Raw genomic sequence first — 27,054 nt, 5'->3', positions numbered from 1 at the left:
TTATATATGTACATTGTATGTATAGCTTCATAAAGGCGATCAGGCATCGCGTGACAACGAACGTAAAGTTGCATACGAAGCTGTTTTGAAGGAATGTGTTTTAAGCGAAAGAATATGACAAGTATAACGAGTGTATTTTGCAATTTTTCATACATGTATACGTACGTACATGCGTGTATATGTATCGTGGAAAGGATAGAAAAACGATTTTATCGTCTACTTGAACATTTTATATTAAATGGAAAAAACATTGCGTCTTGAAGACTTTTTTCCATTTTCCGTCATAAGCGAGAGAAGATAAAACGAAGTATAAGACGAAAAGCACAGCGTTTAATCCTACGTTGAAAATACAAAAGCATTATCAATAACGGCAGCATTAATAGTAGCCAGAATATTGTAGAATGTGCAGGTAGTGTAGTAAAAAATCCAGGCAGAAAAAAGAATTGCAACGTAAACAAGAATGTCGTGAAAAACGGTGAATCTGCAAAAGATTCAGTACGTTACATGTCGAAAGATAAGGTAATATTGTTGTTGTTGTTGTTGTTGTTGTTGTTGTTGTATTAAATAGAAGATTATCATTTACTGAGCCTGACAATATTTAGTTTGATCAAAATTCTTATGTAATAATACGGTATTGGTGAATTACCTAGCCATCCGGAGTTTTGCGAGAGGTATCGTACTTGGATCATCTTTAAAAATATATATCCTCAGCCCGCGTACGCATTTGTACATAAAATTATCCCAGTCGAATTTCCTCATGGAAAATGTGAATAGTGCTTGATCGTTCGGACAAAGATTATCCCAAACAGATTTTGTATTGTCGTAAGAAATCTTCCAGTCTCTTGTAGCAAAATAGCTAGTGACCGCTGAGAACTTGTGCAATCTTCTGTAGATCTTGAGAATTCTACGAGAACATATCTACGTGTTTATTTGTCTGTGTTATTTTTATACGTAGGTATGCATGTACAATAGATACCTATGGTCGAGAAAGAAAACGTGTGGATAAACGATATGTATATAGATACCTAGGTTTTTTGCCAGTAAGGATCAGGGCCGCATCGACTAAGATAGCTGGTAGGAGATGTAGTAACGCCGTTAGAATGAAATAAGCGTATGCCTTTTTAACAGCAGTGAATGTATAGCACCAAACGCTGCGTACACTTGGAACTCGTTGTCCATGTTTCACGGCTAGATCCATGTACCGACCCCAGCTGATACTATTCTCCCACGAAGAATGATAATTATAGATTGGTGGCTTATTCGTTTGATTTCTGTAAATTACTCGAATCAACCAAGTGTTTGTCATATCTTTTTTAAAAGTAGAAAAAAGGAAAGAAGGAATGGAAGTGAGTGGAACGGGAAATGAAAGAAAGGAAAAGAAAAATTAGAGAAATAATTTACCCGAAGCGTCTCGTCGCGACTGCCCAAGCGGTAACGATAAGAGCGTTAACAGTATAATCAGCTGGAATCAGTTCAGCTGTACAATTTTTGTCCACATTCATAGTTCTTAACAGACCGATACCGGCTGCCGCTAGTGCACCTGTAGGGCCGTACACGTTATCCACCCATCCTTCTATGGGTTCGTTGTACGTTGAGATCACTGTTTGCACCAGACGATATTTGACAAATTTCGAATCTGTGTTTATATCGCGAATCATTCGATCGACTCGATTGCGATCTACATACTTACCTACATGTGCGAGTTAAGACTATTGTTATACCTACCTATAGCTGGTCGAAATACTCCAACTGGTAACTCTTTTACGTATTGTCGCACTACTTGCTCCGCGATACATTTAGTATAAACGTAAGTATTTGGGAAGGATCCGAGTAGTGTTTTTGCGAGAGTATTCAATTCATGATCGGTTAAATTCTGGGCCAGCTGCATAACTTTTTCTGCTGAAAAAAAAGAAACAGGAAAAAGCGGTAGTTTGTAAATGTCTAAATAGTAAAATAGACAGTAGGTATCTATGTAGAGGGTACGTATAGAGTCGTATGCGTGCATGCATACATTGTACATACGTACTAATCTCTATCTGCACATATATAAAAAAAATATTTGATGTACGTACTAACCGGATATAGGAGCTGGATAAAATTCCTCGTCAATGTTTTTGCGATCGCAGTTACTGTATACAGTTGAAACGTGTATTACGACCTGAAAGGCAATTCGAGGAAGCGTACACTTACGAGTTGACGAGAGCAATCAATCGAAAATTACACAAAAATGATTGATTTACCCGTAGATCCGGCATACGTTTGCAGAATTCCATCAGTTCCCTCGTTCCCCCGACGTTTACCATGATTGCCTTCTTCAATTTTTCATTGAATCGTACAGTGGCCGCTGCGTTAAATACTACCGAAATTTCTTGCATCAATAAATTTGCGTCTGAGGCGGACAATCCTAGGCCAGGCAATGAACAGTCGCCCGAAATTACACGAAACTTTTGTCGATACTTAGGTATCTCTCTAGCGAGACGATCGAATAGCTTTTCAAACAATTATGAAAGGACACACATTCGGCGATTTAGTGAAATTGGCGATTCATAACTCTACGTACCTGCTTAACTTGCATATTGTATAGGTACGTATGTACCTACGTATGTACATGCACAAGTACGACGGAATTACTTACAGGTTCCTGGAATATTTTTTCGAAACGTTGTTGCACGCATTCACCCTTCTTCGGCCGCGTTAGTGCGTAAATGCATTTCAGTTGAGTACACGTACGGAGTAATTTCTCGATCAACAATTTTCCCAGAAATCCAGTACCTCCTGAGAACATACGGTTGCGTTTTCGCAATTGAGAATGTAAGTAGTAAGTGATCGAAACGCAATTTGAAACTCAAGTGTAACGCGTTGTGCGCCTATAAGAAACACTGACTGAAGAAAAGAAATTGTTTGTCGTCGCATACCTGTAACCAATACGTTTCGTCCAGCGTAAAACTTTCGCACAAATGACTCGTGTTCTGTCATTTCTATCGTTCGTATTACTGCTTCCCTTAGACTTTTCCCTTATCTTATGGGGCTGTACTATTGTCGATAAGAGAATAGTCGAGATACTCGATGCAATATGTAGCGCGCACTGCGCACAATACCATGCACGTAAGATATACCTATTTAAAGTGCAGGATGTTCTTTCTTATGATCTTCGGTATGACCTTCGAAACGGTTCAGGATTCAGGAGGGGTAGGGAAAAGAACAGAAGATACGTAAGATATGTAAATGGGAGAAAGAGATGACGAACGAACAATTTGACAAGGAAATGTCTTGTCTTGAATGCAACCAAGGAGTGGGGATAGCGCTGTGTTTGACGAACGGATGGAGATACGAATTGAATGGTTGGATATAAAATACGTGTATCTAGTATGTAAAAAAAAGAAGAACTTCATTTATTAAAAATAAAGGCGTAAAGTACAAGAAAGGTACAGATATAAAATACAACTGACATCGGGCGCAACTTGCGCGAGTAAAAAATCGTCGTATAAGAATATTTGTAAAAGAAAAAAAGAGAGAGAAAGTAGGAATGAGAGAAAGAAAAGTGACAGAAGACGCACTGTATTTCGATTTCTTACAATTCTTCTGTTTGTTCCAGTTATTTGGTTGCAACGTAACAATCATTTGCACGAACCATCTATACACAGGTAGGTATACCTGTGCGAACAGTTTGTAAAGTATACGAGGAAGCGCACCGCTTTCAAACAGCCGCGGCAGTTAAAAGTTTTAATTTTTTCCTACGTCGCTTTCTTCTTGTTCCCCTTTCCCCTCTTTCATTCTTTTCAAACGTATCCTAAAAATCGGAAAGCTTATTTATTCGCTTCTGAGTAAAAACACGAACACCGATGCATCCAATGAGCGACATCGATTCGATTGAAATTCCAACGGGGGAATAAAGTTGATGCTATACACACACTAACACGCACACACGACCACGTATGCATATGGTACATAGGACATATGTATCATATACAAGTATATCCGCTACGTCGATTACCATGTACAGAATCGAAAAATGTGAAAGATAGATAACCAACATACTCTGATGAAACCATAAGCGAGAATTAACTTGAGCGCTTGATGAATCCAGTATAATCTGCGAAGGAGAAATTGATAGTGACATATTCGACGTGATATTTTCATTCGATTTGACGCGAGGAGAAAAGATACATATGTAGGTGCTATGTATGTATCTATTTTTTAATGAATTCCATACCTTTGCCATCTAACGCGTGCCTGTGGAAGAGTATCGATGGGATCCTTTATTAGATAAATTCGAATTCCTCGCATATATGTTCTAAAGTAATGATCCCAATCGACTTGAGTGACATCGCAGGCAAAATTTTCACGATCCTCTGGCGTCAACCTGTTTATTACCTCTTTGAGAGTGTCATTCGAAAATTTCCACTCTTTCGTGGTAAAGTAATTCAATACATCCATAAATTTGTGTATCCTTTTGTATATCTTTAACATTCTTTTATGAAAGAAATACATAATTAAAAAGAAGAAGAATAATGAAAAGAAATACATAGGTAAATACATAAGTAGGTTAGGAGAGAGGGATGTAATCATTACCTGGGTCGCTTTCCGAAACAGAGCATGACAGTGTCAATGAGGAGAGCCGGTAATAAATGCAAGAAATAAACGTAGAAAAAGTGAACCATCCTGTGTTTAGTGTTCCGAAAGCTATAATACCATATCGCCTTGACACTGGGAAATTCGAGACCATATTTTTCTGACATAACTTTCAATTGATCGTAGGTGATGGGATTGTCCTGTGAGACGTAATTATAAACCGGCAAGTCATACGTTTTCTCTTCTTTGGTAGTTGTGGATCTGTAGGAATACACAAAAGCCGAAAAAGCGGTAAGTAGAGATATGTAAAAGAAGAAATGGACCCGAGAAGTCCAGCATTTGATTTTGATATATTACCTTCTCCGGTTAGCTACATCCCAGGCACATGCAATGAGAGCATTTACCGTTAAATCCCCGGGTACAACATTGGCGTGGATCGAACCGTCGCAGTGAATCGAACGTAAGATGCCAGTACCTGCACCAGCCGCAACTCCCGTCGGTCCGTACAAGTTGTCGATCCATCCTCGTAAAGGTTCCCGATATGTTGATATCACTGGAAAATTTAGTTATCGTCAAGTAAAGCTCGTCTCTGCCACTGCCTCTCGCTAATACCTATTTATTTAGTCGTACACGCAATGTGCTTGTGGTAAAGAAAAGAAGAATAGGTTTTGATGCCTAATAATCGAGTCGTTATTCGATATGATTATCATCGCGCTAATTGTAAGTGAACATAGAAAGACGGCAGGTACGTATGACGTACACGTTAAGTATGTAGTTAAGTACTAACCGATCGCTGGACGAAATATTCCGACGGGAAGGTCACCAGCTTCCTTCTTGACGATACTTTCGGCTACTGCTTTCGTGAACGTATAAGTATTCGGCCACGCACCCAATAATCTGCGACAACAATCAATCTCGTTGAAAAGAGAAACGTGTTTGTTGACCGAATCGCTTCGGTCCAATTTCACTAATACTGCTTACCGCGGAGTAATTTCCTCGATAAGTTTCTCGTCTATAGATTCTATTAGTGTCACTAACTTTTCCGCTTCGATCGGTGGATCGTACACCTTCTCCTCGATGAAATTGTACGGACAATTGGCGTATGCCGTTGACACATGCACGAACGACTGAAAAATCTTTCTATTATTAGGTATCTATTATACACTTGTTACAATTAGACGAAGACATAGACGCGTATGTTCTCACTTGCCTTCAAACTCGACATTTCTTTACAAAGATCAATTATATCTTTTGGGCTTCGAACGTTGATAGGTACAGCAAGTTTCATTTTTTCGTCGAATCTGACCGTCGCTGCAACGTGAAACACGATCGAAACCTCTCGCGTTATCATAGCCCTATCCGTTTCAGATATGCCGAGACCTGGAAGGCTACAATCTCCAGCTACTGCAACGACTTGATGTCTAAATTTTGGCTGCTTTTCTTTTAATTTGGCAAAAATCTAAGTATAAAATAAAAAACAAAAAAAAATAGTAAAACTTGCTGGTGTTGCATTGATCAATTGGTTAAGACAAAAGATCGACAAAGAGGATACATAGGTAGGTATAGACAAGCAGGTAGACTAAAAACAGGTGCGAGAATATTTACCGGATCATCGAACAATTCCTCGATGCGTTCGTGTACATCCTTTCCCTTTTTCGGACGCACTAATAGATAAACGAACGAGATTCCAAAACATTCTCGAAGAAGTTTCTCTATTAATAGTTTGCCCACAAAACCAGTACCACCTGTGACGAAAATGCTTTGCCCATTGTAAAACTTCTGAATTGGAGTGAGATTCAACTCCTCCATATTTGAATCGCAACGATTCTCTTGAGGTGGGTACTCTGTTAAATTTTCGTTCAGAGTGCAACCATTTTCTGGAACTGCTACATCTTGGCCACACGGTTCCAATAATACTTCCACCATCGCTTATCGTTCGTTGTTCACCGTGCACTGTGTAGTATTTCAGAGGCGACAATATTACTAAAAAACTAAAGGAAAAAATGAGAGAGTTTTATGCGTAAATCTACGTGGCAATATTGAAAATTGCTATTCATTCCGCTGCTCGTGTTCCTGCGATAGCTACGCGAAGAGAAATTGCGTATCGTCATGGAGTGAAAGTCGATCGTGAACTTTGTCGGTATCTCTCTCGTGTTCTGAATCGAAAGACCGCTTCCATGGCAATGGAACGCGGCGCGGCGTCTTCAGCTTCCGCGATTCACTCAGCTCATTGTGATCAACTTATCGAGTAGATCGTAAGATAATGCGACACAATTAAACGAAAACGTGAAAACATGATCTGTTGATCTGTTTCAACCCCAACTAAGACTTTCACACCCGACTTAGTCAGTTCTGTATGCATATCTTTTCCTTCATCGCCTCGTCGCGTCGGTTGGCCAATTTTTGCTTCAAATTTTGCCACTAAAATTGAAACGATTTTACGAATTGTACGTACATGTATATCGTATCTGATTTTTATCGATATCTACCGAAGTGCTCTCGCGCTTGTCAATTTTTCTTCTATCTTTTCAAAAGTATAAAATGTATTTTCGAATAAGCAACATCACGATTAACTAGTTAGCCTTAATACATTAATCATTTTCAAAATCATTATCTACTCTATCGACCATCTTATCTCTTAAAGTAGCGTGATTCGAAAATGTTGTACAACATCTTTAAACTACAGATCTACCTATTGCTTTAAAATAATGACGTAACGAAATCGTTACTATGGCGACACATCGAGAATTCGACGTGCCCCCCCGCACATACAAACGCACACGCATACACACACGCGCTCACTCACGCACGCACGCACGCACGCACGCACGCACGCACGCACGCACGCACGCACGCACACACGAAATAACGGTACATTCGGATGCTGAGCTAGTATACTCCTAACGGTATTCTTCGTTAAATATTTTATTCGGCAGAAAAAATTCTAAAACGAGCAAAGCTGACATGTGCGTAAGACAAACTAAAACAACAGTTGTATTAAATAATTTTTATAATAGCAATATTTTCACCGTTATTCCCTTTGTCTATGTGGTAGGTGTCCCCTTTGATACGTTCCATTAGATAATTACATACATAAAGCTGCGGTTACAGTGGATACATTTTCTGATAAACTGATGTTCTGTCGAATATGTCTGAACTTGTCTCACTCGTACGATAAATACTTAGTTCAGATATATTCGTCAGAAAACGCATCCGCTACAACTGAAGCCTCAGTAAGGAAGGCACACAGTTTTTTTTAAGGAAAACGTCTGCTCTGCGTTTATTACGGATAATGGACCGCAAATGGCTTACGGACGAGAAATATTTAGCTTTCAGACATGGAAATTTCAGAATCACTCTTCTATTTCGATGGAGAACTTTTAATCTAGTCGTAGAAAATATGTTTGGAATTCCACGGGTTGAGTAATCGCACGCAGTGAAAGATTTGACATCGTTAGAAAAAAGAAGCGATTCAAACACTTCCCGCTATGTCATTTATTAATGCTTACTCATCTTAAGTATACCTATAATGTTTGTCTAACTGAATTGTTTATCAATAATGTTCGGTACATCTTAAAAAAAAGAAGAAAACTAAATACAGATCGAAATAGCGACAAAGTCGAAATAATGTTCGATTCGATTCGATTCGATTAGATCCGATCCGATTCGATCCGATCCGATTCGATCCCATCCGATCCGATCCGATCCGATCCGATCCGATCCGATTCGAATCGATTCGAATCGATTCGACTTGATTCGACTCGATTCGATTGGTGTGATCGAATGAAAGTGTTATAATTTCACTGACCTTATCCGATGTTTCGTGATATGAATGCCCGCACTACGCTTCTGAACTTTTCGAAGATTATTAAACCAACAAATATCATTTAACAAACAACGAACATAAGAAACTAAGAAACAATCTAACGAACGAACGGATGAACAAACGAACTGTAACCAGTACCTTGGTAGATAAGTAGTTAAACTTTCTCTTCGCGCAAATCTACCGATTCTCCTCTTATGCCACCTCGAGTCTTTTGCAAGCGATACACCTCAGAATTGTCACTCGTGCCGTTGTCGATTTCGCTTTTCCTTTCTCCTCCTTCTTCTCTTGCCCCTTCTCCTTACCCTTTGATTCTCCCTCCCCTTCTTTGACCACTCAACACGTTCGAACCCTGGTCCACCACTACCTCCCTTCCGCGACACTATTTCGTCTACTACTTCTTTTCAATATGTACTTTCTTTCTTTTATTCTGTCTACAGTCACACCTTTACATTTCAAAAACTCTTCTAACCGCTTATTTAGGTGTTTCTATGAACTTCTAAACGATATTCGTATTTAAAACAAATCGAAGCCGTATTCGTTATAAGGTTACAAAAAAAAGTGTGTAACATTTTAACAAATGAATCGTTGACTTTTTACATATTGTATAGTTATATACGAAATCCACGTTTGAAGTGACGACACGACACGAAGTAACACGAGCATCGGGCGAGTCGACGAAACACGGTCACACGAAATGATAGTTTCAAATGTAGCGGGAGAGGAAGGAACAGTAGCCTATACGTAACAAAATATTTTTGACGATAACGACAAACATTCACTACTTCCCCCGGTCGTGAAATTTAATGACGATCAATTTCTGCCAGTACCGCGAAAATCGTACGTTTGGAATTTACTTTTACACGCGCGTACACATACATTATCGATACAACGTTGAAATTGAAATAAAATACAATACTAGTGCGATAGGAATTCTTTGCCTGATTCTTACTTTTTGCCTCATCGATTTTCAATTGTTATACTTTTTATATTGATGATTCAATTGTCATCGTTATCGAATAATGACTTTCTTTTTTAAGAAATAAAACATTTTTAAAAAGTGAGCTATTTCTGTCTGCAATAATATCGATGATATTACGTAAGTAGAAATAGATACATACTTAAAATACTTTGTATTATTATACACCGATAACAAAGATAAGAATATTCGTCAACATTCAACTATACAATATGATACGTTTTGAGACAACAATGAAATTAATGATTCACCAAAATCGTAATATGCAATGATAGGATCATGAGCAAGTGTAGATCTACCTACCTAATCTACCTACCTACCACTTTTTGCTTAAACACGAACAATAACTAATCGATCAAATAAAAACATGATTTCTCTTTGGATCTTTTATTCTGTCTAACAATAAACATTCATTGTCTATTATGTATCATATTCATATTTATATTTTTCATAATATTAGATAGGATATGGTAAAAATACATACAAATAGTTTCTACAGGATTTCTTTTATTGTTACATTCTTTGCATCCAATGTCTGTAGCGCCAAGTTATGTAAATTTAAATACATCCTAAGGAAATCAAAATATTGAAAGAATAAAATTTTCTCTCGACTGTGAGGCGTTTAACAGTCGCATAGGTATATTGCTTTTGCGTGTATACATTATATTCAACGTACACATACATAGGTATACCTATGAATAAGTGCGATTTGATTTTCCTTGGGTTGCATTTTTTAAGTAAGTATACATGTATAATTTGTTCTCCCTTCCTTAGCTCTTTGCATATAAACTTAGACTCTGAAGAACAAACTTGGATCCAATGATTACTTTTGTACTTGAAGCGTTACCACCTGTTATGTACATACCTATAGATAGGTATATACATATAGTACGAGGTGGATCTATCGTTGCTCATAAACTATTGATGTATATGGTGTGTGTATATGTATATATATAATAATTACGTTTTTGTATATTTGTTTTCATACAAAAATAGATGGGATATGTATAACGGAAGTATAAAGAAATATAAGGGTAAGACTTAAACGCGGATCGTTAAGAAACGACCAGATGGAAGGCAAAATTGAATAGCAAGAGAAGAAAACGAAAAAACGAAAGGACAAGAATAACGTCTGATTGGAAAGGGGACGTGTCGGGACATCGTGAATCGTAATGTTCCTTTACTCTTAAGCTTGCGTGTATACGTGCGGACACGGGTGTAAAGCGTGGTTCGTTTCGCAATAAACAAATTAACACGTTGGTTGCCGTGTGACTCGCCTTGCTTTGATAAAGAAGTAATGTGTTAAAAGTATGATTATAGAAATAAGTATGCGGTAAAAATACATTAAAATAATTGGCAGTGAACCGGTGCGATATCTATATGCATACATGTACGTAGGTACATGTATCGTTTCTAGCAATCTACCAGTTATGAAGACGCAAAATGAAAAAACTAAGGAGAGAATGTATTCGAAATAGAAGCATCGTCTTATTGACGTCATATAAGCAACCATATTTTTAATATATTCTAGCATTCAACGTGTCGATATCTGCAATTTAACCCAGTAACTCGTACATGTGTAGTAGAAATGATTAAACTGCTATACTCGAAATGCCGGTTTTCTAAAGCTACTTACAATTCTCTAATATGCAAAAAAGGAGAGAAATTGATCGCAATATTTGTGCTGTGTTTCATGCTACGTTAGATACAATATGAAGCGTCGAAGGGTTGAAATAATAAGTTGCTTTTCTTCCGGAATGAAATTAGACCAGAGAAGGCACAATAGTATCCGAGAAGGTTTCGATCTCTTACGCAGAAACTTGAAGTAGAAAAGTTAAACGTATTTAACATGGTAATAAAAAGGTAGGTAATACAAAACAAAGTTTTGTACGCATTTACTTATCGCTTTTTTCAATATACGATAGTTACGATCACTTTTACGTAAATGTAGAAAAAATGTTGCTGTTTGTCACGATGATAGAGCTCTTGCGGAACAAAAAGTTGCAAACGATTATACGCGAGTATATTCTTCGAGAGCAGTCCGCAGACGCCAGAGGCAAGCTTTTTGCGACTAGATACGTCAGTCGTTCGTATATTTACGATTCATTTCGTGAATCTTATTAGCAAAAAATTACGAAACACGGAGTTATTAAAATGCGTGTCCTTACAATCTTTCTTATCTTTTTCTGCTCTGTCATAAATGTCAGATGTAAATGGAAATAGTTTTACAAAAATTCTTCTCGCAAACTATCATTGTCAGAAGTAAGGAAAGCACGGTTCAACGATGCTCGAAAGCAACAGTTTCGATTCAAGTGCTGACTCAATGCAATCATTTATTCGTCGATAACATAGAAAGAGTAATAATTGCTATGAGTTGCAGTCACGGTTAAAAAATTTATCGGTTATTATCTCGCATTAGTTACTCGAACGAAAAGACGAACGAGAGTTTTCGTCTCCAACCGATCCCTCTCTGAAAACATTTGTGAAGGCACTTGAAACAAGGCACACGGATATCCGTTATGTAAGATTATTCTTGTAGGCTTAAGACTAAACGTACGTATGTATATTTCTTCTGATCGCTAGAGGAGAAGAATAGATAAATAGATGGGTAAATAGAGAAGAAAAAGGGGAAGTGGGTCTCACGGCGGGGAACGGAATAGAGGGGAGTGAGTGAGTGAGTGAGTGAGTGAGTGAGTGAGTTAGTGAGTGAGTGAGTGAGTGAGTGAGTGAGTTAGTGAGTGAGTGAGTGAGTGAGTGAGTGAGTGAGTGAGTGAGTGAGTGAGTGAGTGAGTGAGAGAGAGAGAGAGAGAGAGAGAGAGAGAGAGAGAGAGCGCATGACTTTTAAGAGACGAAGCAAAATAAAATAAGTCGAGACAAGGTAGACGAACATGGAAAAAATGCGTGTTTGAACGTCACCGATGTTTCTGCGAGCGCGTGCATATGACATGTAAGTATGTATTGCGTGCGTGGCGATGCGGTGAACAAGCAAGACGTTCGCTTGAACTCAATGTTTGTTGAATACATACATACTTACACACATACAACCACAATCAAATGTTTCGTAAAAGAAGAAGAAAAAAAGGTTAAACTTTGCAAATGGCGAGAGATGTGATATTTGCGAACTTTGTCAAGACGCTAATCGATCAAAATTGATTTTCACTTTCCTCATTGGTTAAATTCCTGATAATGAAATCGAAATTGTCACGCTAACATATAGCGCGACGATCGTATGTAATACTCCCCGATAGTATTTGACGGGCGTTCATCGATTAGTAAACTCTCATTTAGAGCATAAGAATATTCGGAATCCCAGTCGCGATGAAAAATATTTTCTAACTGTTGCCTAAGATTATTCGAAGTCTGCTCGCCAATGTTTTCAAAAACAGTACCTACACCTAAAAATACAAGTCGAATTTTCACTTAGACAACAACGTATTCATTAAGAGTTTGAAATGAAAAATTGAGAAAGAGATAAATGAAACAAATAATTACCTGCGGTATTTATAAAATAGTCACCAGACCAGTTACTAGTTCCTATATACGCCGCAACGTCGGTCACCATGTACTTATTGTGATTCACCCTCGAGAAAGGTATCTTATCAAAATCGGGTGTAGTTGGGACAACGAAGCGTCTCTGAAAGAATAAACTGATGCAAATATCAGTAAGTACGATGTAAGTATGGTGCCGTGCCTCCAACGATACAAGTTGAAAGAAAGCGTATCAATGACTGCGTATTGTAGTATTGTGCATGTAGGCAAGTACATGTCCCATACTAACCACTTCGATTTTCACACCTGCATAACTGCCAGTTAACTCGATCAGCGATTTCAGAAAGAAAATCTCTGATTTACTCGAATGTTTCCAGGAAGAGATTAACAAGCGCACTTGTATCTTACGTTCGATAGCTGCGGTTCTTAAGGCGTCATCGATTATGGGCCAATACCTAAATTTTCAAATGTAAAGATCAAGATATAAATGAAGAGAAAAAGAAGCCCGAACGTGAATTACAGGAACACAATTGGAAACAGATTTGCGCGTGCGTGTGCGTGTACTTTTATCTTACTTGATCTTAGCGGTGTATATAGTTAGAGGGAAGTAGTCCATTACCGAGATATAAATAAATTTTTCTGCTTTCTTGATACAATAAAGGATAGCGTCGATATCGTTGGTTCTACCTTTAGGTGAAAACGGTGAGGGTGAACTCTGAAATATGTAACGTAATATTCAAATATTACGATGGTCCACATTTGTAATCCAAGCACACCAAGGCGATCCAACTACATCGCTCGATTTATTTCGAATCTAAACTTACTGCGATAAATGTCTGATATTTATTGTCCATAAACGTGAAATTCATTGGATTTTTCTCATTGATTTTCGTGCTAAAAGAATCAGGCCAAGAGGACGGTATCTTACCGTGTTCGGCTACGATCCAATAAACCTGCAGAACATTGCGAGAAAATGAAACGTTACGATTGCTTCATCCATGTCGCTGTATCGGCGTTGAACGTTGAATTCTTCGAAAACACACTTTAAAGCTCTTGACTTACATCGAAGATCTTGGCATAGTCGTTCGCCAGACAACTGCAATTTAAAACGACTAGACCGAGCTCTTTGACTTGTGAGAGAGACCGCCAGTCCATATTCGCTGAACCGACGTATATGTGCATTCTATCAACGATCCATAACTTGGTGTGAAGTACGCCTCCTCCAAACAATCCGGCAAAGTTTAAACTTCTTACCTGTTCACAGTGTAATCGGTCAATCTTAAAGAGGCAAGTTTTATCGATTGATATACCTATTTGATTACGTACTTTGTGAAACGTAAGTGATATCAGTGTTACTGTACAATGAAATTACGATCTTCGTTATAATATTGTTCCTATGAATCGGTACGTTTATGTGTATACGTAGGCCGTACGTATACCGTATGTACATATGCCTATGTATGTAGATATATATGTACGTATGTATATATGTATGCGTGTATGAAGTATGTTTCTATTTACTTACATACATACAGACATGTACGATAGATATCTATTTCGTATGGTCTGTTCGAAGAAACGTGTTCTTTTGTCGCAAAGTTATATATGTATATATGTACCTCAGCGTTTGCCTTTCTTGCCAAAACTTCTGTATCGACGTTTGGACTAATTTGCGACGGCATGTTTTGCGCTATTTTTAATAGTATATTTCGGTCTCTACCTGCTTCAAGGAGCAAACGCAGGATCTCTTCCCCCTGAAACAATCGATACCGAAGAAAGAACGAAATTTCGATTACCTATCTACACATTAGAGGATTGTTTTCTCTTGCGTTTTATGCCAGCGATCATTTACCTGCTTCGCGCTATCATCCGGATATACGTCTTCCCTCCTCAGAGTCCAATAAAACGACGCTATCTCTATTTTTTCTCGCGCTAGCGAGATTAATCGCGTCCAAGAGTCATACGTACTCTCGAATAGCATACTATTATCGGTGTAATTCATACCAAGTGGTAGAGTTTCTACAAAGGAGAAGTTGCAACCATTCATGCAACTCGAGTCAAAACCGAAACCTGTATTGTTCGATGCGTACTTGTCTGTGGCATGATCCAGTAACGGCAATAAGACAACCAGCACTATCAAAACTAAGATGACCGTGATCGGAATGCAACTGGGTCTACACCACCCTTGAGCTCCTCCCCATCTGTTTTGCAACACACAAACCGTTATGTTTTGCTGTTAATAATAAGTATTGTTTGCAAGGAGTACTGACTTGCCGCTCGTCATGGAATCGTCTGTATCGTGTCTTAACATGTAGCCTGATTGATCCCACAACTCCAAGTCATCGTCGGGCGCACTGTTGTTACAGTTGACTCCACTGCCACCAACGGCACCGCCAATTCCACCACGATTCGTCTCTAATCGTGCATTTTCAGAAACTGTCTGTAAGAAGTCGGATCGGGATTTTGGGAAACAAGATAAACGAGCCTATGGTATCAGGTGTAACAGCTACGGATACTTACGGATAGTTTGTGCTTCACAAACGTGGATCTACTCTTCCGATGCGGCAATAAAACTACTACATCTTGATCTTTGTCTTGTTCTTTTGCATACTTTGTATAAGATTTCAACGACGAAGCTGTTCCTTTACTCGCAGAACAAGTCGCGAGACTTACAACATCTTCATTTTTCGCTGAATATTTTGAGGACGCGACATTTTTTACATTGTTATTGCCACCGTAAGAAACGTTGTGCGTATTGTTCACCTTTCGAATCAAATACGATACGGTAAACATTAAGCGTGTCATTATTGGATAGTAGGTAAACTTTTCTATTAAAACGCTTTAGAATGTTCAACAGAAAAGTTCTGTAATCTCGAAAGGAAGATAACTCAAGAAAAGGGAGGTAGAGTAAATGGAAAAAAGAAACGACGATATGAAAAGCCATTGAAAGTATGTAAAAGTTCATGTAAACTTACTTGTACTAAAATATGACAAGCTTGGGAAGCGATTTGAAAAAGTCCATCCTGTAAATTACGCCCTGCATGTTCAACATTTTCGGAACGACTGCTCCCTTTCCAAGAGAAGAAGGACATGTCGATAGATTTGCTGTAATTTAACAGCAATCTGTTTATAAACATTTCTTCCTTTCAATTTTCGAAAACGCAAATCATATGAATATAAACACGCTGCATTCATTGCATTATATGTATAACTCTTATGTACTTATCTGCAATCTTTATCAAATTGTGTTTAATGTCGGAAAGATTAATATGAACCTACATATTTAGTCTATAGTTGGCTTCTATTTTGTTTCATACTCAGGTACGTATATTCCTTTAACTTGTAATTTGGTTGTATAGTGTCAGTAGGGAATTCTGTTTTATCGGATGAACTCCCAATGAAAAGTAACTATGCGAACGAAGAGATACGTATGTACATACGTACACACATAATGCAGATATTACGAAAGAAACGAGAAGTAGCAGACATGAAGCAAAGTGGACAAGACGCGGCGACGCGACGCAGCGATGTAGAGTTACGATCGTCATCGATTATTGCTGTAAAACAATTACACTGCTAGCTTAGAAGGTTCCACGTATAGCGAAAAATCGTACATATGTACTATTAGTGTCTAATGAGAAATCCCCTGGAAACTTCCAGGATTCCAGGAAACTTCTTATGAGACACGAATACTAGCTATTCTTATGCGATTCCATGAAGACCCAAGGAAGGGTCAGAAAATGCGACCTCTTGGGCAAATAAATGATAATATGTATTGCATACCGTTTATACTGTATTACTCCATTCGAAACATACCTCGAGGAAGAAAATGATCGGTGATATCCGTGACATGTGTATATACACACGACGTTCTAGTCGTTGCGTTGCGTCTGTTGACCTACCTATCGACTTATTTTGCGGAGCGACCAGTGTCTACCGAAAAGTCACGTTCGCTTTGCGACGGACTTGCGCTCAAGAGCTTTCTGTCAACTATATAGATTTTAACTTTCCAAACAATTATCTTTCGCCTAGCATATGTGGTATGCTTCCATACTTTTGTTTCAAACTTGTCCCGTGTTATCACTTAGATTCGTTGACTTAATCGATTCGTTCGAATTAGATTTTCAATTCAACAAATGTTTATTCACATTCTGAAGCTTTAACCAACCTCTACGCTGTTCGTACTAAACAGAAAATATTAAATTCATTATAGGTATGTAGTCATTTTCTTAAATTGCGTTCATATTCTTCTAAAGAAATTAGGTACGTAACTAATACGAAAAAAAAAATACGTTCAGCGTGCAAAAATGCATCATCTATTCGGTGAGCTGTAATTCAGAGCAAAACGATTTAATTCTGACATTATTCAGCGCGAATGAGAATTTTACGAACTACCATCGTTCTTTGACCATTCTCATTTTAATCGCAAATACACAAATCCAAGTTCTTCGCTGACATTAATGAAGAACACTATTTTCTTATTGCTTCCATTTCATTTTCAGTCTCCAGTAATTCTTCATTTCATATATTAGGTAATAAAATGCGTTAGTAAGAGTGTAGGTGCATAATAATGTACTTAAGTATTATAAATGAGTATATTGCGAAATTAAAAAATTGTATGTATATCTTTACAACTGTATCACATACACTTAAAAGAGTTCTACAACTACGACCGTAACCGCCGTCGAATGTCGATAAAAATCAAAAGAAGATAATACTGATCTTCTTGTAAACTCGTTTAAAATTATTGGAGAGGATTCATGATCATAATTTTACAACCTGAGAAAGTCTTTCGACGAGCGACGCTGTAATAAACAGTAATGAGTTCTGCGTGTGCACGTATATCCATAGTTATTTGTTGCCGCGGCAAATTTCACACATGCCTGTACATGCATACGTATCATGTAGTTTAAGGTTCATGCGTATTGCATATAATACAGGTACATATATGCGTACATATACATTATCGCCAACCAGAAAGTAATATTCTGCTCTACCACAGAAATACATTGCTAGTAACATAACCTACGATTAGCTCCATGTGTTTCTTTCAAACCTTCGATTGGTCGAATTGACAATGGATTTGAACGTGTTTGTGCGTACGTACCTATCCATATATGTATGTGTATGCAAAGAATGTATAAACCCGAGCAAAATAGAGAATGGAATGAAATCAGTGGAAACAGCGGAAACAAGATTGAACCTTCGTGTATTTTTATCGCATACTAGAAGGTTGGCAACGGTTCATTGTGATTTCAGGAAAAGTTACTACAAGTGCTAGTTATTCAAAACAAACCTTTGATTCAAAATACGTATGCATACTGCACAGATGCATACACACACATATACATATATTCTAAATATCTTACAATTTATACTACATTCAAAAACATGAAAGCATACTCTTATTTCTGTTAAATTGTGCTGCGAATCGTCAGCGTCAATCCTGTGTTTTGTATTTTTCGTATTTTTTCAACGTATTTACATCCATATACATGTATGTGTTACAGGCGAGGTCCGAACTAAGCGATTCCAGTTTTGTTTAGACAAAGTCCGAACTGCTTAGCAGTGATAGGTTAGGTCTGGGTTAGGTTTGAATAGACATTTCGAATTTTGTCAGGACAAAGCGCATATTGTCGTCCGTCGGCACTTTGTCTGCCATAGTACACGCGTACATCAGTTAATACTAAGTTGAAACAGTAGATCAGTCAGTGACAGAATCGCAAACTCATAGTCAAGAAATAGATATAGCATACTAGTGTTAGACGTGTTCGACGGTGTCTCATCGTAGTATCGTAGTGTGTAGTGTATAAGCATGCATACGTACCGTTATACACATATGTACACATAGAGCGACGTCTCGGTACTGTTCATTAGTCGCCACTGTCGCTGTCGCCATTACTATTTGCAGCCATTGCCGCCATTATTTCTGCGGGCGAGCGACCAAGCGACAAGCAAGTAAACGAATGAGAAAGCAAGAAAACGAGGAACAATGTTGTTGTACATACACAACTAATAATTGAACTTTATTTGCAATCGCCAGTGCAGGAGCGCTTCGTATCCATAATAATGACAATTGTGCCAACTCTCTGAGTCGAACATCGGCTCTCTTGAACTCTGACTAATATTAGAGAATCGAAGATAAAACGGTGTAGAAATCGTGCATTCGTATACCAGAGTAAAACAAGGCTGACGTTGGTGTTCTTGTCCTTTATTGCGTATAAATCGCGATTGTTTGCAGTGATTGTGATATGATATTAGTGATGATAAAGAGTGCGGTGTGTCGATGTTCTGTGTCGTTCGACTTCGACGCGACGAGTGATCTTCTGATTGAGAGACTTGTCGCGTCCAATTCGTTTCTTTGACCGTATCATCGTACGGATCATTTTAAAGAAAATCTAGTGCGGAAGAAGTAATATAGCGTAAAAATTGGTTGCATATGGTCTTTGTTCCATCTGAGAGATCTCTCATGTAACTATCAAGTATTTCGTGCCCTGACGGTCATTTACGAATCGTCCTGAAAGATCAAGACTTATTTACTACTTTACATAAAACTTGATCTTTAAGGGAAAAAAACCAGGAACCTCATTCCTAGAACACTATGTGATAGTTTTTCAAGTTTTATAATCCTACTTCGTTACGACGATTGCGATCAGAAACGTGCAAAGGTTAGTTTCATTGACGTTTGGTTATATGTATGCATGTACGCATGTATGTATATGTACACATGATCTGCCGTAGATCTGAAAACATAAAACATACTACACATTTTATTCTATGCGTTTAACCTGGAAATTCAGTTTTTTTTCTTAAACATACAAAATTTCTTCGTTGATCATTTTTGGGATTAAGAGATTTCAAAATATGGAAAAGACAACGTTGCATGAATGACCAATCGAACGGAGAGTTATGAAATGAATTGAGAAAATTTTTTCAACAATTTTTATGTTAATATTAAAATATTGGTATGTAAGAAATGATGCGGTTCGGGAGATGCGCAGAACAGGGCATAATATACACGTATACGCGCATCGCTCGAATCAAAGGGCATTTGATTCTACGCGAGGTTCGCGGGTAAAGGGAGAACACGTTGAACGACACGAATCCGAACACGTGTACTTTATTCAATAATGCATCTCTGTCGAAGGTTCCGTTTCTGTAGGTGCACTTTACTCTATTATTTCAAGCCATTTACACTACCCCTTATACTGTCACCGATCGCAACGAGATCTTTTTTCGTTACCTCATTCTGTTTCGGATTATCCATCGTATCGTTCGTATATTGGTGTAGCTTGTACATGGTAAAATTTCATACAAATATCGCACCGATAAAAGTGGTAGATCAATTTTAACATTGTGAGCCACGATTAGTGGATTCGATAGTTTAGTCACTATTCGTTCGGTGTCATTTTTGTGTCGAATGATTTCAAAAATTGAATAGTTTCGAAAAAACGGTATTGAAATTATGGTATGATCGGATCAGCTACTGAGCAAAAGATTGGTGTATCTACATTTATTTATTCGATATATCGTAACATGCTACGTATCCTATGTCGTTCAATCGCATCAAACAATTTTTATTACAAACAATATATTATGTACTTTTCGTTCTCTAATTTCAGATGCTGGAAGCTTTCTTTCCACGTCGAAAGGAAAGTGTCGGCCTAACCATGTTCGTATTCTTGATCTTATCATTAAATGACGCTCCCTTTGCAAGTGGTGAGTAATGAATTTTATTACTACATATAGGTAATGATAATGTTCTAAACGATTTTGTTTTCTGTTTTTATGCTAAATGGAAACCCCATGCTTTTGTCCTTTTGCGAAACAATTTTTTTAATTAATAAGTTTCTGGTCGGCATACTGTTACGTTTAAAACCAAAAGAAAAGGTTTATACTTATTTCTTTACTGCTTTGTAGTATAATGGATGTATGATTGCTTCAGGTTCCTGTGAGTTCCCAGCAAGTTGGGCCGGAGAATGGTATCAATATGGAAAACCAGTATCGATTACCATAAATGCAACCAATCTGGGTGAAAGGACATGCGTGGAGCGGTCAAAACACTCTTACATTGTATAGTAAGTATTTGACAGTGATATTTGAAATGAAATCGCTTAAGAAGTTGGGAACAGAAGATGTAAGAAAATTTGTACATATGTGTATGAAAGAGAAGGGAAGATAAAAGGCAAGCATAGAACATAGTACACAAATACTTTGGTTTGTTTCAGTGCTGATGGCTGTTATCAGTGTATCATCGTTAACGATCGGCATGAGAATGTAATTCAATTTCGCGAAGGTGAGCATTCGAACAAGTTTATTCGAATTTCATTTCTAGCGTGTGTTCCTGTAGTCTGATACTATTCCTACTTAGATAATTTATTCTCTTTCTCTTGTTAGGATGGTGTTGCAAGGACGAGGACAGTTTGGAGAACATGTGTTCAGTCATTAAATCGGACGATACGTTGTATTCTATGTTCCGAGTAAATTCTAAGCCAATACCCTGTCCCTTCAGCGGACCATCATTTACGTTTACCTACGATAAAGGGTATGGTGAATGCGCAACACCTATCAGTCTCGGAGAAAAATGTACCGATGAAAGCAAACTGCTTCTCAAATATCAAGCTTGTCCGGATCTTGACAAGAGCGAAAGTAACAGTGAGTTCTTTTGCTACTCGCCTGTCCGGGTGTGTCGCGATATCTGTTGTTTTTTGTGTTACGATATTTCATTTTACGCTGTTGATGTTAACGTTAACGTTAATGGGTCTTTTATTTATCAGCGGAAGAGTTGCAGTGCCTCGCTGTATGGAACGATGGTCGTAACAAGTATCTTGTTGGAACATTAAAAGGAAGAAGCGTATCGGGAGCCGAGAGAATGTACAGGTATCTATACGTATTTAAAGAACTTAGTTTTCTTCTCGCATCTCTCACATGACCAGTCAAGGCCTATAATATCAAGTTTATATTTGATATTTCTCTCTACTTATTCTTATTCCTTACTTTTATTTATGGAGAATAGATGCTTTTTGTACGAAGAAAAAGTGCATCATCAAGGAAAGGTATATTTGCTTGCTCAGTCTGGTGAACCGACTTGCAACGGCCTAACCACCCTTGCCGAAGGGTCGCCTATGATCAAGTTAACAAAGGGTACGACTTCTATTATCATTTGTCTAAAATAAAATGATCTGTCACTAAGCAAATTCATTTCATGTGCGCTTCACAGTTGATAAGGAACACAACAGATGTAAATATCCTTCTTGGATTACTGAACATCATGATTGGCACTCTTTGGACGGTACTAAAGAGTATCACTTTACGAACAAAAATGCAACGCTTAAAGTTCGAGATGAAGATGAAGAACAAGATACAGAACAGGCTGTGTTTCACGAAGAAAAGATTGTTTGTCATAACTTCGAACGGTCACAGCCAGTCGATGGTATACAAGGTTATAAAGTAAAATTAATTGCTCACGTTACCAGCGGATGGTAAGTAAATATTGAAGAAAATATTAAATTAATAAATATATTAAGAATAGTAAATGATTTTTAATAATTAAACATTCATCATTGTAGCGATATTGGTTATGTCTGTATGATATTTCATAAAAGAGACCACCATATTATAGAATTACAGCAATCGGGTAAGTATAAACTTCTCTATCTATTTATATCACATACACGCAAACGTACTAACATGCGCGCGCGAGTCATTTCTATTTGTCCTTTATAATATTGCTAATTTGTAGATCAAAAAGCTATAATGCCGGATGAAGCGTGTTCTCTATCGGATACATCTACGATGCCGTATACAACCTTAATAAGTAAGTTTCGTATTATGGTTACCCAAATACTGTTATAGAGACATGCTTGATGATAATAATAAACGCTAATAATGAGGCACATTTATTTAATCGTAATTATACTTGATTATTGTCTAGGTTCCTCTTCGTTGCGTCAAAGAAGGTGTCCGAATCCGGGCCGATATGTCGGCTTGGGATTAGCTTCGTTTCATTTCCCTAGTACGCCGTTTCGGCGACAACGTCGTAACGAAAAGCGCTCTTCTAGAATTATCAAAAGAAGAACCTGGAACGAAGACGCACCACAGAAGAAGAGAGATGAACAACAGCCGCATCATCATCATCATCATCACCATCATCAACATGGAGAACTGCAACAGCAACAACAACAACAACAACAACAACAACAACAGCCAGGACAGCATGGGGAGGACTGTAGAAGCGCTAATGTTGAAATAGGTTGCACCTTGTCTGACCAGAGTGAAATCGTTATAGGGAAAACATGCGATAAGGAAGAAACAAGTAACTGACTTTGTTTCTATTATTCCTATTTTCGTTCACTGACGAACTCTTTTTAGTGTACGGATATGTTACATTTTTTCCATAGCATACTATTGCCATGGAAGTTGGGAAGAAAAAGGCACTTGGTATACGATAGTGTCGGAAAAACCTGCTGAAAATTCGCTCAGCCACGGACAAACATTTTGCCTCGCTATGCGATACAATGGTAACGCAATGAAATCATCCACTGCCGACAGAGCTACTAAGACAAAATCGCCTGAGCAGCAGGAACGTTGGTTTATGAGATTGGATCGCGTTTGTCGACGAGAACTAACCGAGGACGAATGGCCCTACGAGCTTCTCAGTCAAGGTATTTCAACCAACAAATATTATCAATATGTTAGCTACTATTCTCTTTAATATTCTTCTTTTTGCTCTCTTTTTCATTTCTTTCTACGGGCGGTTGGTATCGGTACATTAATATGGTATCCTGCTCCTAATCTCGTGCAATCGTTGTTTTCTCGTTGTTATAGGTGTTTGCGAAGATGTAACAAAGGCAGCTTCCAGTTTAGCGTCACTCTTTGTCCTATCTAGGTTCTCCGTTATTGTAATCGTTGGAAATTGTGCAGTATACAAATATTTATTAAGATGATATGCGAATTTCAAATGAAACAGATGCGTGATGCACATGATACGTACGCTTTTTTGCAACGCATCTCAGAGACGGTTTAAAGACAAGGGTTGACCAATCTTTCTCCGATCTAGCAATTATTTTTCTTCTCGGGATCAAGATCAAGGATAAACAGAAATTATTGAACGAAGTGATTAAAAACACGGACAACTGACCACACGTTCATCAACTACATTTCCTTTGTTCTTTTCAACCGCGTTAGTTAACAATTGTTCATCGTTCACCGGTCGATACGATCCATAACACCCTTCTCTCTTCCTCCTTATTATTCCTTATTGCTTTACCTTGTTTTGTATTTCCTTTTTAATCAACAACGACATAAGAGAACCTTTATATTAGTATATTTTTTTAAATTTTCCTGTTATTTTATTTATGCTTCGACTGACTCCCATGCGTGTGGGGACGTACTTAGATTTTAGACATTAGGCCCGTCCGTTTCATACGACGATCAAGATTTTTCTCTGATATTACCTGTCTATAATCTGTGAAATTAAATATTTGAACGTGTATTTTTTATATAAACGTACGGTGAAAGAAATAGGAAACGTTGGCATATGCATACATGTATACATATAATAATATGCCGACCAACTGAAGATAATATTTCGAAGAGCGAAAACACGAACAACGACTATTTAATTGTGTTGACGAAATGATGAAGTTTTCGGATCACGAAGTATGCGCATATTTTCGATGAATCGGTTTCCATGCACTCTCAGCTTCTGTACATATAAGCAGGGTATGTAATGAGTTAAAACGATGCGATGTTTGAGTAATCGCGAATGAAATTGATATAATCCTATATATATTATAAAAATTTCGTTAATTTAACCCGTAATAATTGTGGTCTGGAAATACTCTTTACCTCTCAGCCAGCTACATCTTGTACATAATAATTTAAGCACTGTATAAAGACTGTTTTTAAAAGATATAGAGTTTTCTACTCGCGGTCGCGTTTATTACATATACAATAGCGTTACACTGAAACTATAATTATTGAACAAGGTTCCACGCATTTTCGTAAATTATCGATTATAAATTACTGGTAAACTCGATCTTAAACACAAAGTAAATCGAACACATTGCACGAAATCGTTAACTGTAACGAACATTGAGATTTTTCAATTCGTTTTCTTTTGATCGAACAAATATATCATGCTTAATCGTAGCAACATGCTATGCAACATGGTACTTTGTACATTTACTTTGCACAGAATAATTCATTGATCTTGTTACACTCACATCATCTGTTGCGTTCTCGTTTATCGTAGATGATATCGGTAGATCGCGATAAAGGCAAACATTAAAATACGATACACACAGAGCGCATGAATGATTGAGACTGTTCCAAAGTTCATACAAATTAGAATATATATATATACGTAAGACGCATACGTTGGTTCTAATGCATAAGATGAAGAAATTTTTAATATCAAGATAAAATCTTATTTTTATACGTATAAGACTGTTGTTCCCAGTTCGATACACGTTTGTTTTATCTTGCGTTTACTCGTTTCTCCCTTTGAGATTTTCGTATCGTTTATACTTCTATATCTCCCTCCTACTCCTCTACGCATTATCTCGACCTTTTATACATTATTTTGTATTCTCGATACTGGTATTTGTATCATTGGATAAACGTATAACGGTGCGCCCATCGACCAATTAAATTTTTTTCAATGTATTGTTATGATCTCGTATATACATATGTGCGTTAGGCAGCATCCCTTGCCTACTGTTGCGATTCGATTTTGTCAAATGGTTTATTGCGTAAAATAATTATCAACACATTTTCTAAGAATCAAAATTATGTTCCGCGCATAAGCATTACATAAACTACAGTGTTATTGTCATGTTTTTTTCAGTAGCTACGTTACGAATGTTTTTCGATGTAACACTTCATCGAGTTTTGACATGGACATACGCAAAAATTTAGTGATCGTTAGCCATAATCAATTACGGGGACTTATCTACGTGTGTGTGAGTGAGTGTGTGTTGTGTGTGTCTGCGCGCGCGTCGCGTACGCTTTTGTAAATTTTATACGTCGAGTATGTGTGTACAAGCAGGAGTTTGTGCAGGAGGGTGATAAAATGCGTGCGTACGGGCGTGTACAGGCGTACGCACGCTCTACAGCAATCTATTTTTTGTTTATACTGTGATGTTAATGTAACAACGACTATTACGACGATGACGATGACGATGACAACAGTGACGATGGCAGTAACATTTACGGTCTAGACACGGAGAGACATAGACAAAAATGATATGGTACTAAATAATCTTTTGGAAATTAAAGATTGTACGTTTCTTGTCTCAGCGATCAAGCGTATCACCGTCGAATAACCGTGCAGTGAGTATTGTACCTTTGAAAAGGAGGAAACATTATTGAAATATAAATGCTTATAGTGGCGTTTCGAAACAAGACCGTTCCGGGCAATCGTTCGTTTCTAAACGATGAAGGTAACGAAACGGGTTTCGAGTACCTATCGCCATTGAAAGCAATCGATCCGTTGCATGGAATCAAATCGTTGATTTAAAATGTAATTTCATAGAGCGGTTGCCGCCGATCGGTAAACGTCGACATATGTACATTTAAAATGATATCGACGGCTGCATTTTGCCTAAATCATCGCGTCGATCAAATCTTTCGACCGACAACTAAAAGCTACACTGTGTGTAACATTCATTATTATATTTTGAATATGACGAAATACACATTCATGTACAGAATATGTGTATATAAAAAGATATCCGCATATCCCCCAGTTCGTATAGTATTATTAATATAAAAAAAGATATGTAGAATGTATACGGTAAGTACATATATATATATTTATGTTGTAGTTCTAGAGAAGATAAATACTTATTACATCGTTTACATAGAGCAGCATATTCGAATCGGCGACGGGAAAGAAGATGTTTACGAATTGCTACCTCGCCTATTTTGCGTGCAAGATACCGACGATATCTCTTATATAATAAGAGAATCATCAGTAGAGGCATAAAGCTGAATGAAAGGTGGAAGAGAAAAAAAGTTATTCGAATGAACACGTAAGGCGCATGAAAAGCTGATCTGGGTACTATTTACTACTACCTACATGTGTATACACATGTGTAGCGTATGGATGAGACCACGTGGACACCATGGATCGATAACTGCGCTTGGTGTTTTGACAAAGCGGTCGATCAACTCGTATACGCTTCAG

At 37.7% G+C, this 27,054-nt stretch overlaps 3 protein-coding genes across 5 annotated transcripts; 1 reads left to right on the top strand and 2 right to left on the bottom strand.

The window, feature by feature from the left end:
• Positions 1–185: 185 nt before the first annotated feature.
• Positions 186–8,707, bottom strand: LOC143186310 (uncharacterized). Its single transcript, XM_076389882.1, has 22 exons — positions 8,537–8,707; positions 6,178–6,563; positions 5,783–6,031; positions 5,554–5,699; positions 5,360–5,469; positions 4,930–5,125; positions 4,573–4,833; positions 4,214–4,471; positions 3,995–4,093; positions 3,839–3,901; positions 3,739–3,790; positions 3,450–3,654; positions 3,162–3,363; positions 2,857–3,116; positions 2,636–2,775; positions 2,241–2,489; positions 2,077–2,158; positions 1,726–1,899; positions 1,402–1,636; positions 1,026–1,271; positions 647–904; positions 186–481 (listed from the first exon to the last, which is right to left on the bottom strand). Exons 2-22 carry the CDS (start codon positions 6,496–6,498, stop codon positions 337–339), a joined length of 3,951 nt encoding a protein of 1,316 aa, XP_076245997.1. The 5' UTR covers positions 6,499–6,563; positions 8,537–8,707; the 3' UTR covers positions 186–336.
• Positions 8,708–12,575: 3,868 nt separating this feature from the next.
• LOC143186016 (5'-3' exonuclease PLD3) lies at positions 12,576–16,782 on the bottom strand. 3 transcript variants are annotated; one of them, XM_076389370.1, is made up of 12 exons: positions 16,680–16,782; positions 15,839–15,968; positions 15,384–15,626; positions 15,134–15,303; positions 14,716–15,064; positions 14,483–14,617; positions 13,926–14,117; positions 13,688–13,816; positions 13,439–13,578; positions 13,153–13,318; positions 12,867–13,008; positions 12,576–12,769 (listed from the first exon to the last, which is right to left on the bottom strand). In XM_076389370.1, exons 2-12 carry the CDS (start codon positions 15,953–15,955, stop codon positions 12,576–12,578), a joined length of 1,977 nt encoding a protein of 658 aa, XP_076245485.1. In that variant the 5' UTR covers positions 15,956–15,968; positions 16,680–16,782. The 3 variants fall into 3 exon arrangements, 2 of the variants coding, with proteins under 2 accessions (XP_076245485.1, XP_076245484.1); XM_076389369.1 differs by lacking the exon at positions 16,680–16,782 and having other exon boundaries at positions 15,839–16,161; XR_013002979.1 differs by lacking the exon at positions 16,680–16,782 and having other exon boundaries at positions 12,630–12,769; positions 12,867–13,021; positions 15,839–16,161.
• Positions 16,783–19,007: 2,225 nt separating this feature from the next.
• LOC143185879 (uncharacterized) lies at positions 19,008–26,578 on the top strand. Its single transcript, XM_076389174.1, has 13 exons — positions 19,008–19,531; positions 20,486–20,582; positions 20,809–20,941; positions 21,092–21,159; positions 21,261–21,518; positions 21,641–21,743; positions 21,880–22,007; positions 22,084–22,345; positions 22,433–22,500; positions 22,606–22,680; positions 22,798–23,178; positions 23,264–23,527; positions 23,691–26,578. The coding sequence occupies exons 2-13, from the start codon at positions 20,486–20,488 to the stop codon at positions 23,807–23,809; spliced, it is 1,956 nt and encodes a 651-aa protein (XP_076245289.1). The 5' UTR covers positions 19,008–19,531; the 3' UTR covers positions 23,810–26,578.
• Positions 26,579–27,054: the final 476 nt, after the last annotated feature.

This window comes from Calliopsis andreniformis, chromosome 12 (assembly GCF_051401765.1).
Source record: "Calliopsis andreniformis isolate RMS-2024a chromosome 12, iyCalAndr_principal, whole genome shotgun sequence".
Classification (NCBI taxonomy): Eukaryota; Metazoa; Arthropoda; class Insecta; order Hymenoptera; family Andrenidae; genus Calliopsis; species Calliopsis andreniformis.
Note: the sequence above shows the minus strand (reverse complement) of the source record. Positions and strands in the feature narration are given on the sequence as shown.

What these genes read in the sequence shown, in the direction of transcription:
- LOC143186310 (XM_076389882.1), bottom strand. Translation starts at nt 6,498, where the DNA reads ATGGTGGAAGTATTATTGGAACCGTGTGGCCAAGATGTAGCAGTTCCA. An exon ending in AGGAATTGTTCGATGATCCG is followed by an intron (nt 6,032 to 6,177) that starts GTAAATATTCTC and finishes TTTTATACTTAG; the next exon opens with ATTTTTGCCAAATTAAAAGA. An exon ending in TCGCGCAAGTTGCGCCCGAT is followed by an intron (nt 3,364 to 3,449) that starts GTCAGTTGTATT and finishes TTTACATACTAG; the next exon opens with ATACACGTATTTTATATCCA.
- LOC143186016 (XM_076389369.1), bottom strand. Translation starts at nt 16,000, where the DNA reads ATGTTTATAAACAGATTGCTGTTAAATTACAGCAAATCTATCGACATG. An exon ending in GATTCCATGACGAGCGGCAA is followed by an intron (nt 15,065 to 15,133) that starts GTCAGTACTCCT and finishes GTTGCAAAACAG; the next exon opens with ATGGGGAGGAGCTCAAGGGT. An exon ending in CTATTTTATAAATACCGCAG is followed by an intron (nt 12,770 to 12,866) that starts GTAATTATTTGT and finishes TTGTATTTTTAG; the next exon opens with GTGTAGGTACTGTTTTTGAA.
- LOC143185879 (XM_076389174.1), top strand. Translation starts at nt 20,486, where the DNA reads ATGCTGGAAGCTTTCTTTCCACGTCGAAAGGAAAGTGTCGGCCTAACC. An exon ending in TGACGCTCCCTTTGCAAGTG is followed by an intron (nt 20,583 to 20,808) that starts GTGAGTAATGAA and finishes TGATTGCTTCAG; the next exon opens with GTTCCTGTGAGTTCCCAGCA. An exon ending in CTACGAGCTTCTCAGTCAAG is followed by an intron (nt 23,528 to 23,690) that starts GTATTTCAACCA and finishes TCGTTGTTATAG; the next exon opens with GTGTTTGCGAAGATGTAACA.